Source organism: Rhipicephalus microplus, chromosome 10 (assembly GCF_043290135.1).
Source record: "Rhipicephalus microplus isolate Deutch F79 chromosome 10, USDA_Rmic, whole genome shotgun sequence".
Taxonomy (NCBI): Eukaryota; Metazoa; Arthropoda; class Arachnida; order Ixodida; family Ixodidae; genus Rhipicephalus; species Rhipicephalus microplus.
In genome coordinates this window covers 93,025,272-93,040,895 of record NC_134709.1, presented here as the reverse complement: position 1 = coordinate 93,040,895, position 15,624 = coordinate 93,025,272, and the positions used below count along the sequence as shown (strand labels likewise).

The following is a 15,624-nucleotide window of genomic DNA, read 5'->3' as shown; positions in this document are numbered from 1 at the left end:
GGTAATACAGTACGTGAAAGGATGACGAAGGTTTGTGACTGGTGCAAACATGGTAATCAAAAGATGAGTGCTATGTAACAACATTACTACGCACAACGCTCATGATGCGCTGTCGGCCGTTTTGATAGTTTCACTTATATCAAATTCGGTATAACGGGACGTGAATGGATAACGAGTGCATGATAATGGTGGAAGCATGATAAATATGAGATGCGTGTCATGTAACAACATGACCAGATACTACGCTCATGATGCGCTCGTGGCCGTTTCACTAGCTTCACATGTACGAAACTCGGTAATACGTGACGCCAACGAACGACATACGTAAATGACACATCCAAACTTAAAAATCACGACATGCGTGTCATGTAACAACACGACTCCGTGCCACACTCATGAAGCGCTCGCGGCCTTTTCGCTAGCTTCATATATGCCAAATTTGGTGTTACGTCATGCCAATTGATTGATTTGTGGGGTTTAACGTCCCAAAACCACCATATGATTATGAGAGACGCCGTAGTGGAGGGCTCCGGAAATTTTGACCACCTGGGGTTCTTTAACGTGCACCCAAATCTGAGCACACGGGCCTCAACATTTCCGCCTCCTTTGGAAATGCAGCCACCGCAGCCGGGATTCGAACCCGCGACCTGCGGGTCAGCAGCCGTACGTCCTGCCAATTAATGACGAAAATATGTATCTGGTGTACACGTGATAATCATGAGATGCGTGTCATGGGAGAACATGACTACATGCCAGAGTCAATGTACCAATACATTTCGACGTGACGCGGTGCGCGTGCTCACCGGCGTTCATTTTGTCGAGTCAAGCCGGCTTTGCCATGCCAGTCGCCGGTCCTGCTATAAACTCGCAGGCGGGCGCCAAGCAGCGTTACTTTGACGCATACGCGTGTCAGCGCGTCCGGCATCCCTCCGTTACGAAAAGATGGAGACGCAGTGTTGTCTGGATAACGCATCACTGCGAAATTCAGCATATCGCATTTCGTGACGGTTGCCGTCAGGCCGCGCAGTCAGACTATAGAGTTCTTGTATTTTGCTACCGTAGCGTCTCTGTGCCCAGCACTCGTGCGCGTCGATGCTGCATTGGAGTATATTGGGCCCTTTATGATCCGCTCGTGGCCATTTTGCTAGCTCCACATATGGTAAATTTTGTATCACGTGACGTGAAAGGTATCAGTGACATATCAACATTCCTCATTCGTGCTTCGCATATCATCAATCCTAACATTACGTGGGATCTGCCAGTTTTTGTTTTCTGCTATTTCATCAAGTGTAAGAAGCGCACTAACTAGCTGGTTGAGCTCGTAGCAAGAGGGAAGTAGTTAACCAAGCATATTTGCGTAGTCTGCAATGCTGTTGCCTTAGTTGTCTTCAGTGACGCAATGAATCACACTGACACGTGTAATAGAGCGTTTTAGACGACTACTTCAGAGAAAGGTATTGTAGCTTTAATAGCAAGGTTTAAGCAAAATATATTAGAAAGCAAACCTCGGTATTGTCATCTGGCCTCACTGCGATATAAATAAGGCAGCGAGCTCTTCCCAAGCATAGTCTTCGTTGCTCACAAGAACTTCCACCGCAATCACAGAGCGGAATGAGGGGGTTGTTTACACTGCACTTTATTGCATTCAGTATTTGCAGTTTTGCTAACAACTTTGAACGTTCTTCCGCTGCTTCCATGGAACCGAAGAAACCTACCATGGACGATGTGAAAGAGGTAAAATTGTTTGTGACCTAAATACTATCTTCTTGTTTTCTGGTGCAGTGGTACCTATTTTTGGAGTGAAATTCAGAGGAAGTGTTCGCTATGCAGTCGTCTATGATCCTTCAGCTGTTGTCTTCTTGCACGCTGGAAAGCTGCAGTTTAATTCTTGCTTTCGCTTTTGATTTCATTTAGTAATGTTTTTATAAAACAAGTTTTGTTGTCAATATAATACACTAAAAGCAAATTTTTTGTCCACTGCAAAGTCCATTATGTGTTTTTTGTGCTGTTACCACGAAGGTAGATGTCTGTTTGTACTTAAGAGCGTTAAACAGACACAATAACAAAGACAGAATACAAAAATGAGCTATTTTATAAATATGTTGCGCCCTCCTAAATATGAGTAGGGATCAGTTACCACTCACCTAAATATCTGTGTTTCGAAAGTTGAATGTCATTAGCAAATCATCGATAGAAACACGTAAGACAACGCCGGTGCCTCCATAATGCGTGTGTTAAAGTTCATACCTGATTCGACGTGTTTGTTTCCTTGATAACTTGACGCTACTACTGGTGAACACAACGACGCTTGTCAGTGCGTTTGTTGGAAGTCGTATGACTGATAAGATTAGCCGGCTCATACTACATGAGGTATATTTAGCAACCTTCCACTACAAGAATTTCGTTGCATGGTGACTCCAGAGCGATCATGGCTTTTTGCAATCCGTACCAAGGGGCGATGGACGGGCTGGTGAGATATAGGGCCCATCAGTAGCTGTACACCTCACCTGCCTCCTATTCATATCACGTAGATTTAAGAGCAGGCAAAAAGTTGGGGTCTGCATAGCATTTACGCCATCGGTGAGTTTCTGGGGTAATGTCCGCCGCGCAGTTTCTGGACGTGAAGCTTACTCGAAAGTCATCTTTCGCCCTCGCGTCTACACCGGAACACACGTGAAGTCTCTATTGATGGCACTGCTGTCCAAGCTTCAATCGACACAGAAACTCACGTTTCTTTTATGAGTGCGGATTTTAGTCGTCAGTGAAAGTCACTGAAGAAGTTCTTCATGCGACTCCGGACGAGCGCGGTACCGGTCATTGATGGATGCACAGGAACGTGTACGACACATCTTACCGTCAAGGGTCATCAAGTAGTCGTCTTGCTCACTGTTTCTGCCATAAGTCCTCGTGACCTCATATTGAACTACATTTTCACGCAGCCAAGTCGGCGCTTAATGATTGCTCCACTGGTGTGATACGCCTACCTCTGACACAGTGACCAGCCGTGGCAAACTTATTGCTGTATAAATTGCAGCTTCTTTATCAATACAGCCTTAAAAATTGTTTTGTACCACAGTACGTGATACTCATCAAGTGTGCTAGACAACAAATACTCCACTGCGCCCACTCCCGGTTTGCTCTTCACGCACTGTATTGCTACTCTGTATACGCTTCTCAGCATCATAGCTATTGCAACCTGGCTACCCGTTGCACATTTTTGCTTCACAAACATAGAGGTCCCACTAGGCATATCTGTAGGCCACCTCTGTTCGTGCTAGATTCACTCGTTGAGCATCCTTTTCTGAATGCCATTTATGTGCAGCAGGCAACACTGAAAACAAATTGTGACAGTGTCAAATTTTAAACATGTTCGCTGCTGACCTTCCACGTCAGCATGTTGAAGCCCTCCATAGTTTTGGGGGCTCTACCAGGACGTTTTTCATTTTGATGATGAACCTTTAGGGCAGAACTCCAATGCCCAGCATCACACAAACACTAGGAAAGCAACCCTGTTCACCACCACCTCTACAGTGTTTCTGCGTCTGAAGTGGCGTTATCTAGTAGGAATCAAAGATGATGTTAATTTAGCACAATATACAGTAGACTTCCAGTTCCTTGGCGTCTCCGGTAGGGCTTGTTAAAAGGAAGAACGGATCGTGGCGCTTTAGTGTGGATGATTACCCCTGTATAAAATTATAAGGAAAAACGCCTACTTTCCACCACGAAGTCGTGACGCGCTTCATTATCGGCCAAGTGTTGTGTACTTCCTTTCCATTGACTTTCGTTCCGAATATTCGCAGATTGTTGTAAACTTATTCGATCAGACGAAGACAGCCTTTCTAACTAACACCTGATGGCCCTTAGAAGTTCAAGGTCATGCCTTTTGGCCTATGTTACGTGTGTCCCAGACACATTAGAACGAACGATAGACTCTGCTTCAATTGGTACACATGTATATGTTATTTGGATGACGCCATTTTGTTTTCGCCCAAGTTCGAAACACACTTTGAGACACTCACAGTTAGGCTTGACGGGTTCCGTCTTGCCGGTCTTCTATAAAATTCCTCTACATGCAGGTTTGGGGGGAGCCGCATTGCGATCCTTCGACATATTGTTGGTGCTTCCAGCGTACAGCAGCATTCAGAAAAGATTCGAGCCGTGAAAGAATTCCATGTGCCGACACCCACCAAGGACGTACGCTCGCAGCTTTGTGGGGTTCTGCACTTACTTTCGCTGGTTTGCCAAAAGCTTTCACCGAAATTACTGAACAACTCACGCACCTGATCATAAAAGACACCCCCTCTAACTGGAATCCTCATCTAGTAGCCGCTTTCTCGAAGGTTCACACTATGCTCACGTTTCTCCTGTGTTGATCCATCCGGACCCTTCAGCACCGATGAAAGGCCGCACTGACACCTGTGGCCACGGAATCGATACTGCGCTGACCCGTTGACAACGTGGGTCGAATCGCATGATCACTTTTGCAAACAGGCCACTGTTTTCCTCGGTGCGCGATTATTCAGTCACGGAGCGTGAATTCTTCGCAGTGTGTGGGCCGTTGCGAAATATCGCCCTTGCTTATAGGCCCTTTTCGAAAAGGGTGCCCGTAGTGCCGTGTACGCGAAATACAGTCTGGCGCAATTGTAAGGACTCTGTAGCAGACGACGCCGGCTGTGTGTCGCAGCGACGTTGATGCGCGTTTCTTGCAGAACACACAGACACCTCTTGCGCTCCTGCAGGATGCGGACCGCATTGGGAGGGCGCGCTGATGAGAGTCTCTTGCAGGCCACATCCTTGCATTGCCAGTAATAATAAGCCAAACTGCTCGTTCAACCAGTTGAAGGGTACAAAATATTGCTCATTGTGCAGTGGAAGCAGCTCAGAAAGGTTATCGGACAGTACTAGGAGCTCGTCCAAGCTAAAAAGCGGTGCGCTTACAGCGGGTGAGACGGCGAACTAGCGGCCAACACAAACATGTCAGCACTCACGCATTTGGCGGCTCACTATCAATGCCTTCATGATGGCACTAGCTATCCCACGCTTCTTTGCGAAGCGAAGGTGACGAAAACCTCACCGTAAGGTGGCATATTCGAGGAAAGGGTCTATACAGTCAACCTTTTAGAGTAGTCACTGACAATCATGTCCTTTGTTGGCTCGCCCGTTTGAAACATTCTACAGGTCACCTCGTGCACTGGGCACTCCACCGGCGAAAGTATACCTGCACTGCAGTGTATAAAAGTGAAAAACTCCACCAAGACGCCTATGGATTATCACGCTACCAAGGCTGACGGGTACTTTATGACCACTGACTCCCTCGAGTGCATATATTTTCTTTCCTACCTGCTTCGCCTTGGTGAAGAACAGCGTCCGAATCCAAACCTGAGCCACATAATGCGAAGAACGCAATTTTCTTTGCACGATACCCCTGTTAACGTGTTTTCATAAGGAGATAACACCTTACATCAACATAGTTTTTCACCAACCGGTCCCAATATAATGCTGGTCGTACTTGCACTGCACCGTCCGCCACGAGATTTATGACGAATCTACCACTTGTCACCTTGGCGCTTTTCACACGTATGACCGTGTGCGCTCCCGCATCTACTGACCTGGCCTTGCATGCTCTGTGAGGCGTTATGTAAATGCTTGCCAAGTTTTTCGGCGTCGCAGGAAGCCATCGAGACGTTTTGCCGCCTATCTTCAGCGTATTGACTTATAGCTGGAAAATTTCTTTCGTGTCGGTTAAGGTCTTCTCGGTCCTCAAACCGGACCCGGACAGTTATGCTTTCAAAGTATATGTGTGTCGATGATTCACCGATACCGGGACCTTCCACTGTCATACCTTATTATCACATAAAACTCCTTCTTGGTTTCTTCAGGTGCGCCGCTGTTGGATGCTTACCATTCTAGCGTTTCTTTCGACGCGAACATATGTTGCTGCTGGATGTGTTCTCTCCAGCTTCGGCAGACTTCACCACCGAATACGCTCGCAATACCATCGTTTGCGCTGACCACGCCAGTTAATTTTCCCGCAACAGATTTAAGCATTCTCAACATACGCAGAAGCACCATTACGATGAGCGACACCGTGAAGAATGATTTTCAACAGGTTACCTTTTTCTTTTCTGGTCCCGAATGCCGATTGCCGGCCTTTCTCAGAAGCTACTTTGTCGTTCCACGTGCCCATACTGCGCTTGTCGAAAAGTAGTGGACGTTACGCACCAAATTTCGCCTGATAGGCCCACAACCTTGCTGGCTCTGTTATCTCGTCACGTCGTCCGTCGTCGGTGGCGTTGTTGGTGGCGTCGTCGTGACGTCATCCGCTGCCACGCGCCTTCTAGTGCGGCCCCACAGACGCGCCGCGCTGGCGCTTTTACCGGCGATGGTGGCCTTGCGTACCTTTTACTGCAATTCTCAGTGTACAGTAAAACATATCTTAAAAGACGTCTTGGAGAAATTGGAAGACTATGACGTTTGTGTGCGATGTTTATGGTGGCAGCCAACTAAGTTAGTGTTGTCATGTAACATTGCGTCTCTCATAATGATATGGTGGTTTTGGGACGTTAAGCCTCACATATCACTCAATATTTATGTAATATTTTCTACAATAATTATACTGCAGGAATGCATGAGAAAAACTTTGCTGTTGTTTAGGTCTCGCTCAAAGATAGTGAACAATAAAATGTTTTACGACCATGAAAAATCATAAATCCACAGGAGTACCTAAAAAGCAGCTCGCTCATCAGGAGTTAACAGCTAAGAGTTTATCCCCGGTTGCATTTGGTGCCTCCACAGTCTTTCGCGTCCAGTCAAAAGTGCTCGTAGGGAAGTTGTTTTCTCCCGATATCGCACCTGAAAGCAATCTGAAGAATTTTCTCCGCCGAGTTACTTGGGCCATTCGCCTAACTGTATCTACACTGTGAATGAAATCTGGGAGCGGGTAACATCTTGCGCTCAAACTAGTCAACAAGAAAATCACAGGAGTGTGCTGCCACCTGCAATCGTACGAAAACAAGCAGCGTAGCTTTGCCTAAACTAAGATTTCTCAGTCATAAAAGTGTGAATCGCGTGCCTGCCCTTCCGTGTACAAGGTCATTAAGAAATTGATGCACTACAGAAGAATTGACGATACGTCAGACGATAACAACATATGTGGCTACAAAAAACCTCATGCAGCAGATATGCGTTCTCTGTGGGTTCTCAATGAAAGTGCAAGTTCCTGCGTATTTTCACAAAAACTACGCGTCTCAGAAGAAATATTCAGGTTTGTCGTATGATAGCATGCCCATTTTGTTCACCAATGTTGAAAATATGCATAGTCGCAGTGTTCGTTTCTTGCTAACGCGATAACAATGAGGCAAGCACAGTCTTGCAACGCAGCGTCTTCGTTGTGACCGCAGTGTCGGCTATTTAGCCTTCTCTAGAGGAGGCTCCATAATTCCGCTTGGCAACGTGACAGTCTTTGGGAATTGCGATTACAGCATCCCCTCTCTCAAAGAATAGTATCTGGAAGGCCATTTAGTAACCCTCGTTGAGCCGTCAAGAGAGTTACAAACAGACACATCTCTTCTTACAGCCATTCTTCTTGGTTTCTTCGATTTCACTCCACCGCCACATAGACGAGCTGTCGTCAAACGCAGCACAACCCTTCACATCTCTGCCACAGGCCCACCACCTTACGCACGTACACACTGCTTGTCCCCGTACAAGCTGCAATAAGCAAGAAAAGAGTTAGACTGTAAAGTGGGACTCGGCACCATGTGGCCGTCGGCTGATTCTTCGATGCCACGACTGTACGTAGTACCGATCAGTGTTGCGAAATGGACGCCTCAATTGCATTATTTCGAGTTGCATTTCGGAGGAACTAGAGCTGGCTCAATTATATTCTTCTCAATTTTTTGAAATTAGAAAAACCTATCCAATTCACACTTCGGGTGTGACTGGGCAATTGTATTCCAATCCTGTAATTTTTCAGCGTAGGAAAGGCATCTTTGTAGTTTTGTTGAGGTATAACTTAAGCTCCATGAAGGTGATGTCATCACATGCGTTAAGACAAAAAGACGCGACATATGCTACCACAGTCGATGGCTAGGAGCCTGCTCAATCTGGTAATATATTTTGTGCAACCATACCAGTATTTGTCCTAGGAGCACTTGTCCCGCTCCATGTAGTATTTTCATGAGCCGACTTTGTGAAGCAATGACGATGTTCTAAGGTTATTTGCGTTCCAGTGTGTTAAAGCAAAATGATGACAAGCGTCTTTTAATGCAGAAAAAATTGTGTTTGGCAAGAGTAAGCGAAAAGACTAAGCACCCAATGGTGAAGGCAGACGTTATCTTCGGCTGGCTTGCCAGCCTTTTCACTTGTTGCCTGTGCTCACACTAGAGCTCAATTTTTGGTGCCAAATTGAATTAGATGAAACTCCGACTGCAGCATCTATAGTGTCCAACCAAATATTACAGCGTACAGGTTGTTTGTTTTATACCGCGTACATTTTCAAAATTATGTTTACAGTGTGCCATTTTGGTGGACTTACTGCATGCATGAGCCGCTGGGCGCAGGGTCCAATGTGATAGTGGTTTAGAGTATTCTTTTTGTAGTCACTAACAGATGCCGGTGCCACCCGGCCTCCCGGCATCCCTAAACAGAGTGAACGAGAGCTTTCTTCCCCGCGAATCGTGGCTTCGGGACCCAGGAAGGCGCCATGGTGACCGTGGCTGTGTGTGCTTTCAATGGCTTTCCGAGCCATTGCTTTCAAAAGGCTATTCTGTCTTTATGAAAGAAGAGAGCCTACAAATCGTCATGTAAATCTGTGTGCTGCGCTGAGTTAACAACCTTTGCCGACTAATTTTCTTGCAAAGGTGCCCACGCGTGTAGACAGGGAGGGGGTCAAGTATCGCATACTGATAGTGGGTTAAGGTGAGGTGGAGCGCAAGGTGACATATAGAACTTTGCTTTGAATACAAGCATCGCCCTCGCGTCAGTACGCACTACAACTTGAAGAAAACTGAGAAAAAAATTTCAGCCTCTCGTTCTTTCTTTTTTTCTGCAATGTGTCGCTCGGGGCCTGTTAGGCACAACACTACACATATGTTTCGTCAGCGCGTGGCGGATAATTTTTACAGGCTCATTACTACCAACTAGTGTCAGTTTCGGCCTCGAGAAGGACAAGCCACGGGGTGCTAATCATCATCATCGTCAGCATCATCAGCCTCGATACATCCATTGTAGGGCAATGGCCTTTCCCATGATGCGCCAATTAATCTGGTCTTGTGCTTTCCACACAACTAGGGGTGCAACTGTGACCACCTAACAGGTTCAGCGCTCGACTATGTTAGCACACGGAACTTGACGCTTTCCGCGCGCTTCACATCATGAAATTTTTCGAACAGGAAACGGGACGGTAAGGAATTCAAACACAAAACTTCCAACTCGTGCGCCGCGGCGATGGACTCGAGAGCAGCTGCCCAAAAAGCGTACACTTGAGCAAACGAGACCGAAAAAATATGGTGGCTATGACGCCGTCGTAGCGTGCTGCAGCGAGGTCACGTGAGGGAAATTCATCCTAAGTATCATCAGTCTGACTACGTCCACTGCAGGACAAAGGCCTCTCCCATGTTTCGCCAGTTAGCTCTGTCATGTGCCTGCTACTGCCACTTTATATCCACAAACTTGTTAATCTCATCTGCCCACCTAACGTTCTGTCTGAAAATTAGGGTGTACCTAAAGGTCTCCTTGATTGTGTCAAAAGCGCGATGGAGTCATTCGCTGACGTTAACTTCAACACTAATGCAAAATATCTTATAAAGTATATTTGCTCTTGATAATTTATAAGTGATATAAGCGTGTTCATCGGAATCAATCCCACAAGCTATCTCAAACGAGAAATTTTGTGACAGTACATCTTTAAAGCAGTGCCTTTTTGGGTACGCATGCAAGCCGTTGACGGCTAACAAATCAAAAACGTAGTGATGGGTGGTGAGATTACTACCTAGCGGAAAAGATCACAACGCGAAAAGGTGGTGGGGGACGCAGCTCCACCGTATACATACGCGAAGAGAAAATTTGGACCAGCACAGTCTATAAACTGACAAAATTTTAGTTGGCGCGTTGCTTATCAGTCTGCTACACTTGTAAGCAGTGAAGTCGTTTTTAAATACTGCTTTAAATTTATTTTGAGGCTCAGACATACTGACATTTTAAGTTTGAAGAACAGCGCGTTGAAGAAACCCGCTTCGTTCAAGGAAAAAAAAGACGCAAACTATTTCCATTGCATTCTGTGCGAAACTCACTGATCTTTAGATCTGGATATTCCATATGGCAAGCACATGAAAATCTGGAAAGCCGTATTCATATTGCCCGTCACAAAAAGCACTTTGCGGCTTTAGTAACGTTAGACATATGTAAAGCATATGATAGTGTAGAGTATTCTATCTTGACTAATCAGTTATAGAGTCATGGACTTCCATCTTATATAGTATGGGTGACGGAATTTTTAAGCAGAAGAGAATTCTATTGTTATCAAGGCGGTTTCTCTTCCTGTTGTGATGACGTTTATTCGAGCCGAGAAGTCGCAACGAGGTCGCAACGGAAAGTGGGCGTACGGCCAGTCTGGCAAAGGCGGCACAAAAAACTCTCGCGCAAGCAGAGCACGGGCTTTTTGTTGTCTTCCGAAGGCGCATACGCGTTGGTGCGTATGCTCCACTACAATACCCCCGGGGGGAAGGGTAGCCATCCTGGCGACTGAGGGAGTAGGCACAATGAGGGGGTCGTAGTAGGGCTTGAGACGGTCGACGTGTACGGTCTCGCGTCCTCGACCGCGCAAATCTGTTGATTGTGTTAACGGCTCGATGATGTAATTCACCGGGGAGGTCGCGTCAATGACACGGTACGGACCATGGTACCGGGCCAGAAGTTTAGAAGACAGGCCAGGAACGTGCGGGGGCATCCAAAGCCACACAAGGGAGCCAGCACGAAATGTAGGAGCTATGCGGTGAGCGTCGTCGTGTCGAGTCTTTTGTAGACCTTGAGCCTCACTTGTCAGAGACCGAGCCAACTGACGACAGTCTTCAGCGTATCTGGTGACTTCCGAAAGCGGGGAGCACTCAGATGCATCAGGGCGGTGCGGTAGTATAGTGTCGAGTGGGTGGGAAGGTTCGCGGCCGTACAATAGAAAGAACGGGGAAAAACCGGTAGTCGCTTGCGTCGCGGTGTTATAAGCGAAGGTAACAAAGGGCAATACAGCGTCCCAGTTAGTGTGGTCGGAGGAGGTGTACATCCTCAGCATGTCGCCAAGTGTGCGGTTGAACCGCTCAGTAAGACCATTTGTCTGTATATGGTATGCGGTAGATTTACGGTGGATAATGTTGCATTCAGCGAGGATAGCTTGGATGACCTCCGACAGGAACACTCGACCCCTATCACTGAGTAATTTCCGCGGAGCACCATGGCGTAGAAGGAAGCTGCAGAGAATGAAGAGTGCAACTTCGTGGGCGGTCGCTGCCGGTAGAGCTGCAGTCTCAGCGTAGCGTGTCAGATGATCGACTCCGACACTAATCCACCGGTTTCCAGAGCTACTATATGGGAGGGGGCCATAGGGGTCTATACCCACGCGGTCGAATGGGCGAGCCGGGCACGGGAGCGGCTGTAACATGCCAGTAAGGTGCCGCGGAGGTGTTTTGTTCTGTCGGCAGGTGGTGCAAGACTGAACGTATTTCTGCACAAAACGGTACATTCCTCGCCAGTAATAGCGTTGGCGTAGCCTTTCGTAGGTTTTCAGGACACCTGCGTGAGCACTTTGGGGATCTGCATGGAACTTCATGCAGATGTCAGAGCGCATATGAGTTGGGACAGCAAGGAGCCACTTCCGACCAACAGGCGTGTAGTTGCGGCGGTACAGAATGTTGTCACGTAAGGCAAAGTGGGCTGCTTGCCGGCGCAGCGCTCTCGTGGATGGGACAGAAGACGGATCCGTAAGGTAGTCGACTAACAAGGCAAGGTATGGGTCTTTACGCTGCTCCGAAAGCATGTCAGTGCTGTCGAGTGGTGACAAGGTGGTAAAAGGGGGTGACAGAGAAGCCACATCTGGTGTTAATGGCGATCGGGAACGCATACGCATACGCGTTGGTGCGTATGCTCCACTAAACTGTAAGCACAAGCAAACCCGAGGTGTACCTCAGAGGTCAGTACTTTCCCCGGTTTTATTCAACATATTGCTTAGTACCATCCCCGTTCATCCAGATGTGAAAACCTATGTTTATGCCGATGACATTGCTTTGTTTGCTATGGCACATGACTTCCACTGTCTCTACACTATCTTGCAAGCATATCTTGTTAAAATACAACATTGGCTGGATGGGTTGATGTTGAACCTGAATACCGGTAAATGTGCTGTTCTCGTTTTTCCAATCAAAGATCCCGCGCACATATCTCTTAATTACAAGCTTCAAGATATCCCACAAGTACAAACATTGAAATATTTTGGAGTTATGTATAATGAACATCTAAATCGGCGCCCTCACATTGAATACATCGCGACATAAGCAGTACGCGCGATGGGCGTATTGCGGAGGTTGAGCAGTTGTAGATCGGGTATGAGAAGAAAGGCACTTTTGATTATATATAAAATGTATGTCCGACCTGTGTTGGAGTTTGGCTGCATTCTTTTTTCTGTTGCGCCAGCCTACAAACTTCGGCCGCTCGTTCTGCTGGAAAGAAAGGCTTTACGGCTCTGCTTAGGACTTCCAAAGTATACTGCAAATGCAGTGTTATACCTTGAAGCACGAATACCAACATTATTACGTCGCTTTAACATTCTTACTGTGCAGACTTTTTACGACTATATGAAGCACCGTTTAGCCCTGAACAAATTATTTTTGTTTCCAATCCTGACCTGTTCTTCTCCGTGCATTGGCCCAGATTTAACAAACCACAAATAGTATTGGTTGAATTGTTACCTGAGCCTCTAAATGTACACGTTCGTGATCTGATTCCTTTAACTGAGCAACGAAATTCTCCAGAAATTGTTTACCATGATATCTTCCCAACTCACGCTAAGCTATTACCTACAGGCATTTTAAATGGTTTATTGCAGGACCATTTAAGTACTCGGTCAACAAATGTCATTATAGCAACAGACGCATCTCAGTCACATGAAAAATCAGGCGTTGGAATATATTGCCCTGTACTTCATTGGTCATTTTCACTTCGCTTACCGGATTTTCTTCCTGTCTTTCTGGCTGAATTCATGGCAATAATGTTAGCTTTGCGAAAGGTAAACATTTCCATTCCAGTCGTAGCAGTCATAACTGATTCAATATCAGTGTGCTCTTCTCTGGCCGCATCTGGTCACTCACCTATAGTGAAACTTTTTAAATCGTTGATCCCCTGTCATCTCCAAAGTATTCAATTAATCTGGACACCAGGGCACAAAGGTTTGTTGTTAAACGAAATAGCTGATTCTCTTGCGAAGGCATCCCTTTCGACACCAATTATTCCTATTTTCCCTCATACAGTATACATTACGGTGGCGCGATTTCGAACACTTAAAATCAGGCAAAATTTATCTGACCCTGCACTGATGGCTTCTCCATAGTACAAACACTTGTTATTTCCCTGGCGCAGCGAACTGACTAATTTAAGGATGATGGAAGTTGTCATCACGAAATTTCGTTGCCGCGTTACCTCCCTCAATTTTTACTTGCATAGATCAGGCATATTGAATTCCTCTATGTGCATTTACTGTAATAAAGAGGAAACGATCAATCATTTTTTATTAAATTGTCGCCGTTTCTATTTATTCAGGCAAAGCATACTAGCACCACCTCTTCAAAGACTGGGCTTGCAACTATCACAACCTGATCTTCTTTCGTTTGGAGCCTCTACACTGGGTTTCAGCCACAGGGATGTTTTATTCGCCGTTCAAGAATACATCATTGCAACTAAACGATTTTCTTGCTAAATTACTGTCTCACTATTTTTCTTCTTTTTTTCTGCAAACTTAATATCGGTATTTCAAATCAAAATTAAGTTACAAAAAATTTGTAGGAACGCAATGCTGAAAGTTTAGGGCAAATTCACCTTATGATCGGCCAATCCCCTTTTTTGGGTACGAGCCATTTGCACAGGGAAACAACAACAGCAACAACAACAACTCACTGAATTTCATTCCCATTGCAATCCTTCTAGTGTAGTCCCGCTTACGTTCCTGTTCCACTCGGGGGTCATGAGAGTGATGAATGATTCCGGAATGTTTTCGATTCCGAAGTGGTAACTTAGCAACACATTTACCACTGTCCACGCTGGGAATATTGCTGCCTTAATGAAACTATTGAGCCCTCATCAATGCAGCCGTGCCAAACAGGTAGCCGTTATATTACGCTTCTTACAGACTTCCTACATAGTGTGAACACACTCATAATGTTTTTTCGTGGAGGGGGTGGAGGGGAGGCATTTGAACCAGAAACCAGTGCCAGCTGGTCAGACTTGTTACCGTTCTGCACTAGGGCAAATATTTTATTCAAAGTTGACTGCTTCACAATAAAATCCCCATGGTTCAGGAAGGCGTCTCGACGATCGCGATAGCGACACCTTTTGGCCTGATTATGTTCTTCTACATGCCGTTTGCCATCATAAATACCGAACGAACGTTCCAGCGCTTTCGCGATGATATTTTTGAGGGCCTTGATATTTGCAATGTGTGAATGATGGGCAAGCCGTTCAGGAAAACAACACGACCTGCATCGGGTAGGAGTTGTGCAGCTTCTGGCTTGGCACAGAATTTCCGTGCACATGGACAGATATAAAGCGCCTGTGTTCGCGAAGATGGTAGCCTTGTACACTTCATCATAACTAAACTTCAGCGGATGGCATAAAATAGAGGCTCCGCTATTCATACTGCTTTTTGGTGGGGCCAGCTAAAACTGTCTTTGTCTCCATCTTTCCTCCCACGTTAACGCTCCTTAAAGGGCCAGTCAACAAGCTTCGAATCGTGCAGGAAAAGCTCACGCATTTTTTTCTGCCCCTGACCACCCTCCCTATAAGCGCAGTGACGTCAACTCGGTGATCAGTGACGTGACGCAGCACGCAGCTCGTCGATTGGTCTAAAGCAAGTCTCAACTGAGAGTAATGAAGTGAACGTTACCGATCGCCGAGTTGACGGCACTGCACGTGGAAGAAGGTTGGTCAGGCGTACGAAAGATGCGCGAGCTTTTTCTGAGCATTGATTGGTTGATATGTGGGGATTAATGTCCGAAAACCACGATATGATTGTGAGACATGCTATTGTGGAGGGCTCCGGAAATTTTGACCACCTGGGTTTCTTTAAAATGCACCCAAATCTGAGCACACGGTCCTACAGCATTTTCGCATCGATAGGAAATGCAGCCACCGCTGCCGAGATTCGATTCCATGACCTGCGGGTCAGCAGCCTAGTACCTCAGCCACTAGACCACGGCGGTGGGGCTTTTCTGAGCGTTTTGGAGCCTGTTTACTAGCCTTTTAAGTTCATATCTATACTATTATTCTGTGCTTAATCACTGTCATTGCTAAAAAGACTGATATCATTCGCACAACGCAAATACCTAAGGTATTCTTCGTTAAACTCCTTCCGATTATTTTCTCGTT

At 46.2% G+C, this 15,624-nt stretch overlaps 1 protein-coding gene across 1 annotated transcript in view; it reads left to right on the top strand.

The window, feature by feature from the left end:
• Positions 1-1,585: 1,585 nt before the first annotated feature.
• The window catches only part of LOC142774481 (uncharacterized), a 66,325-nt gene continuing 52,286 nt past the window's right edge, over positions 1,586-15,624 (top strand). The window contains exon 1 of the mRNA XM_075874822.1: positions 1,586-1,734. Coding sequence (XP_075730937.1) covers positions 1,612-1,734 — 123 coding nt within the window. The 5' untranslated portion in view covers positions 1,586-1,611. The remainder of the gene's footprint in view (positions 1,735-15,624) is intronic.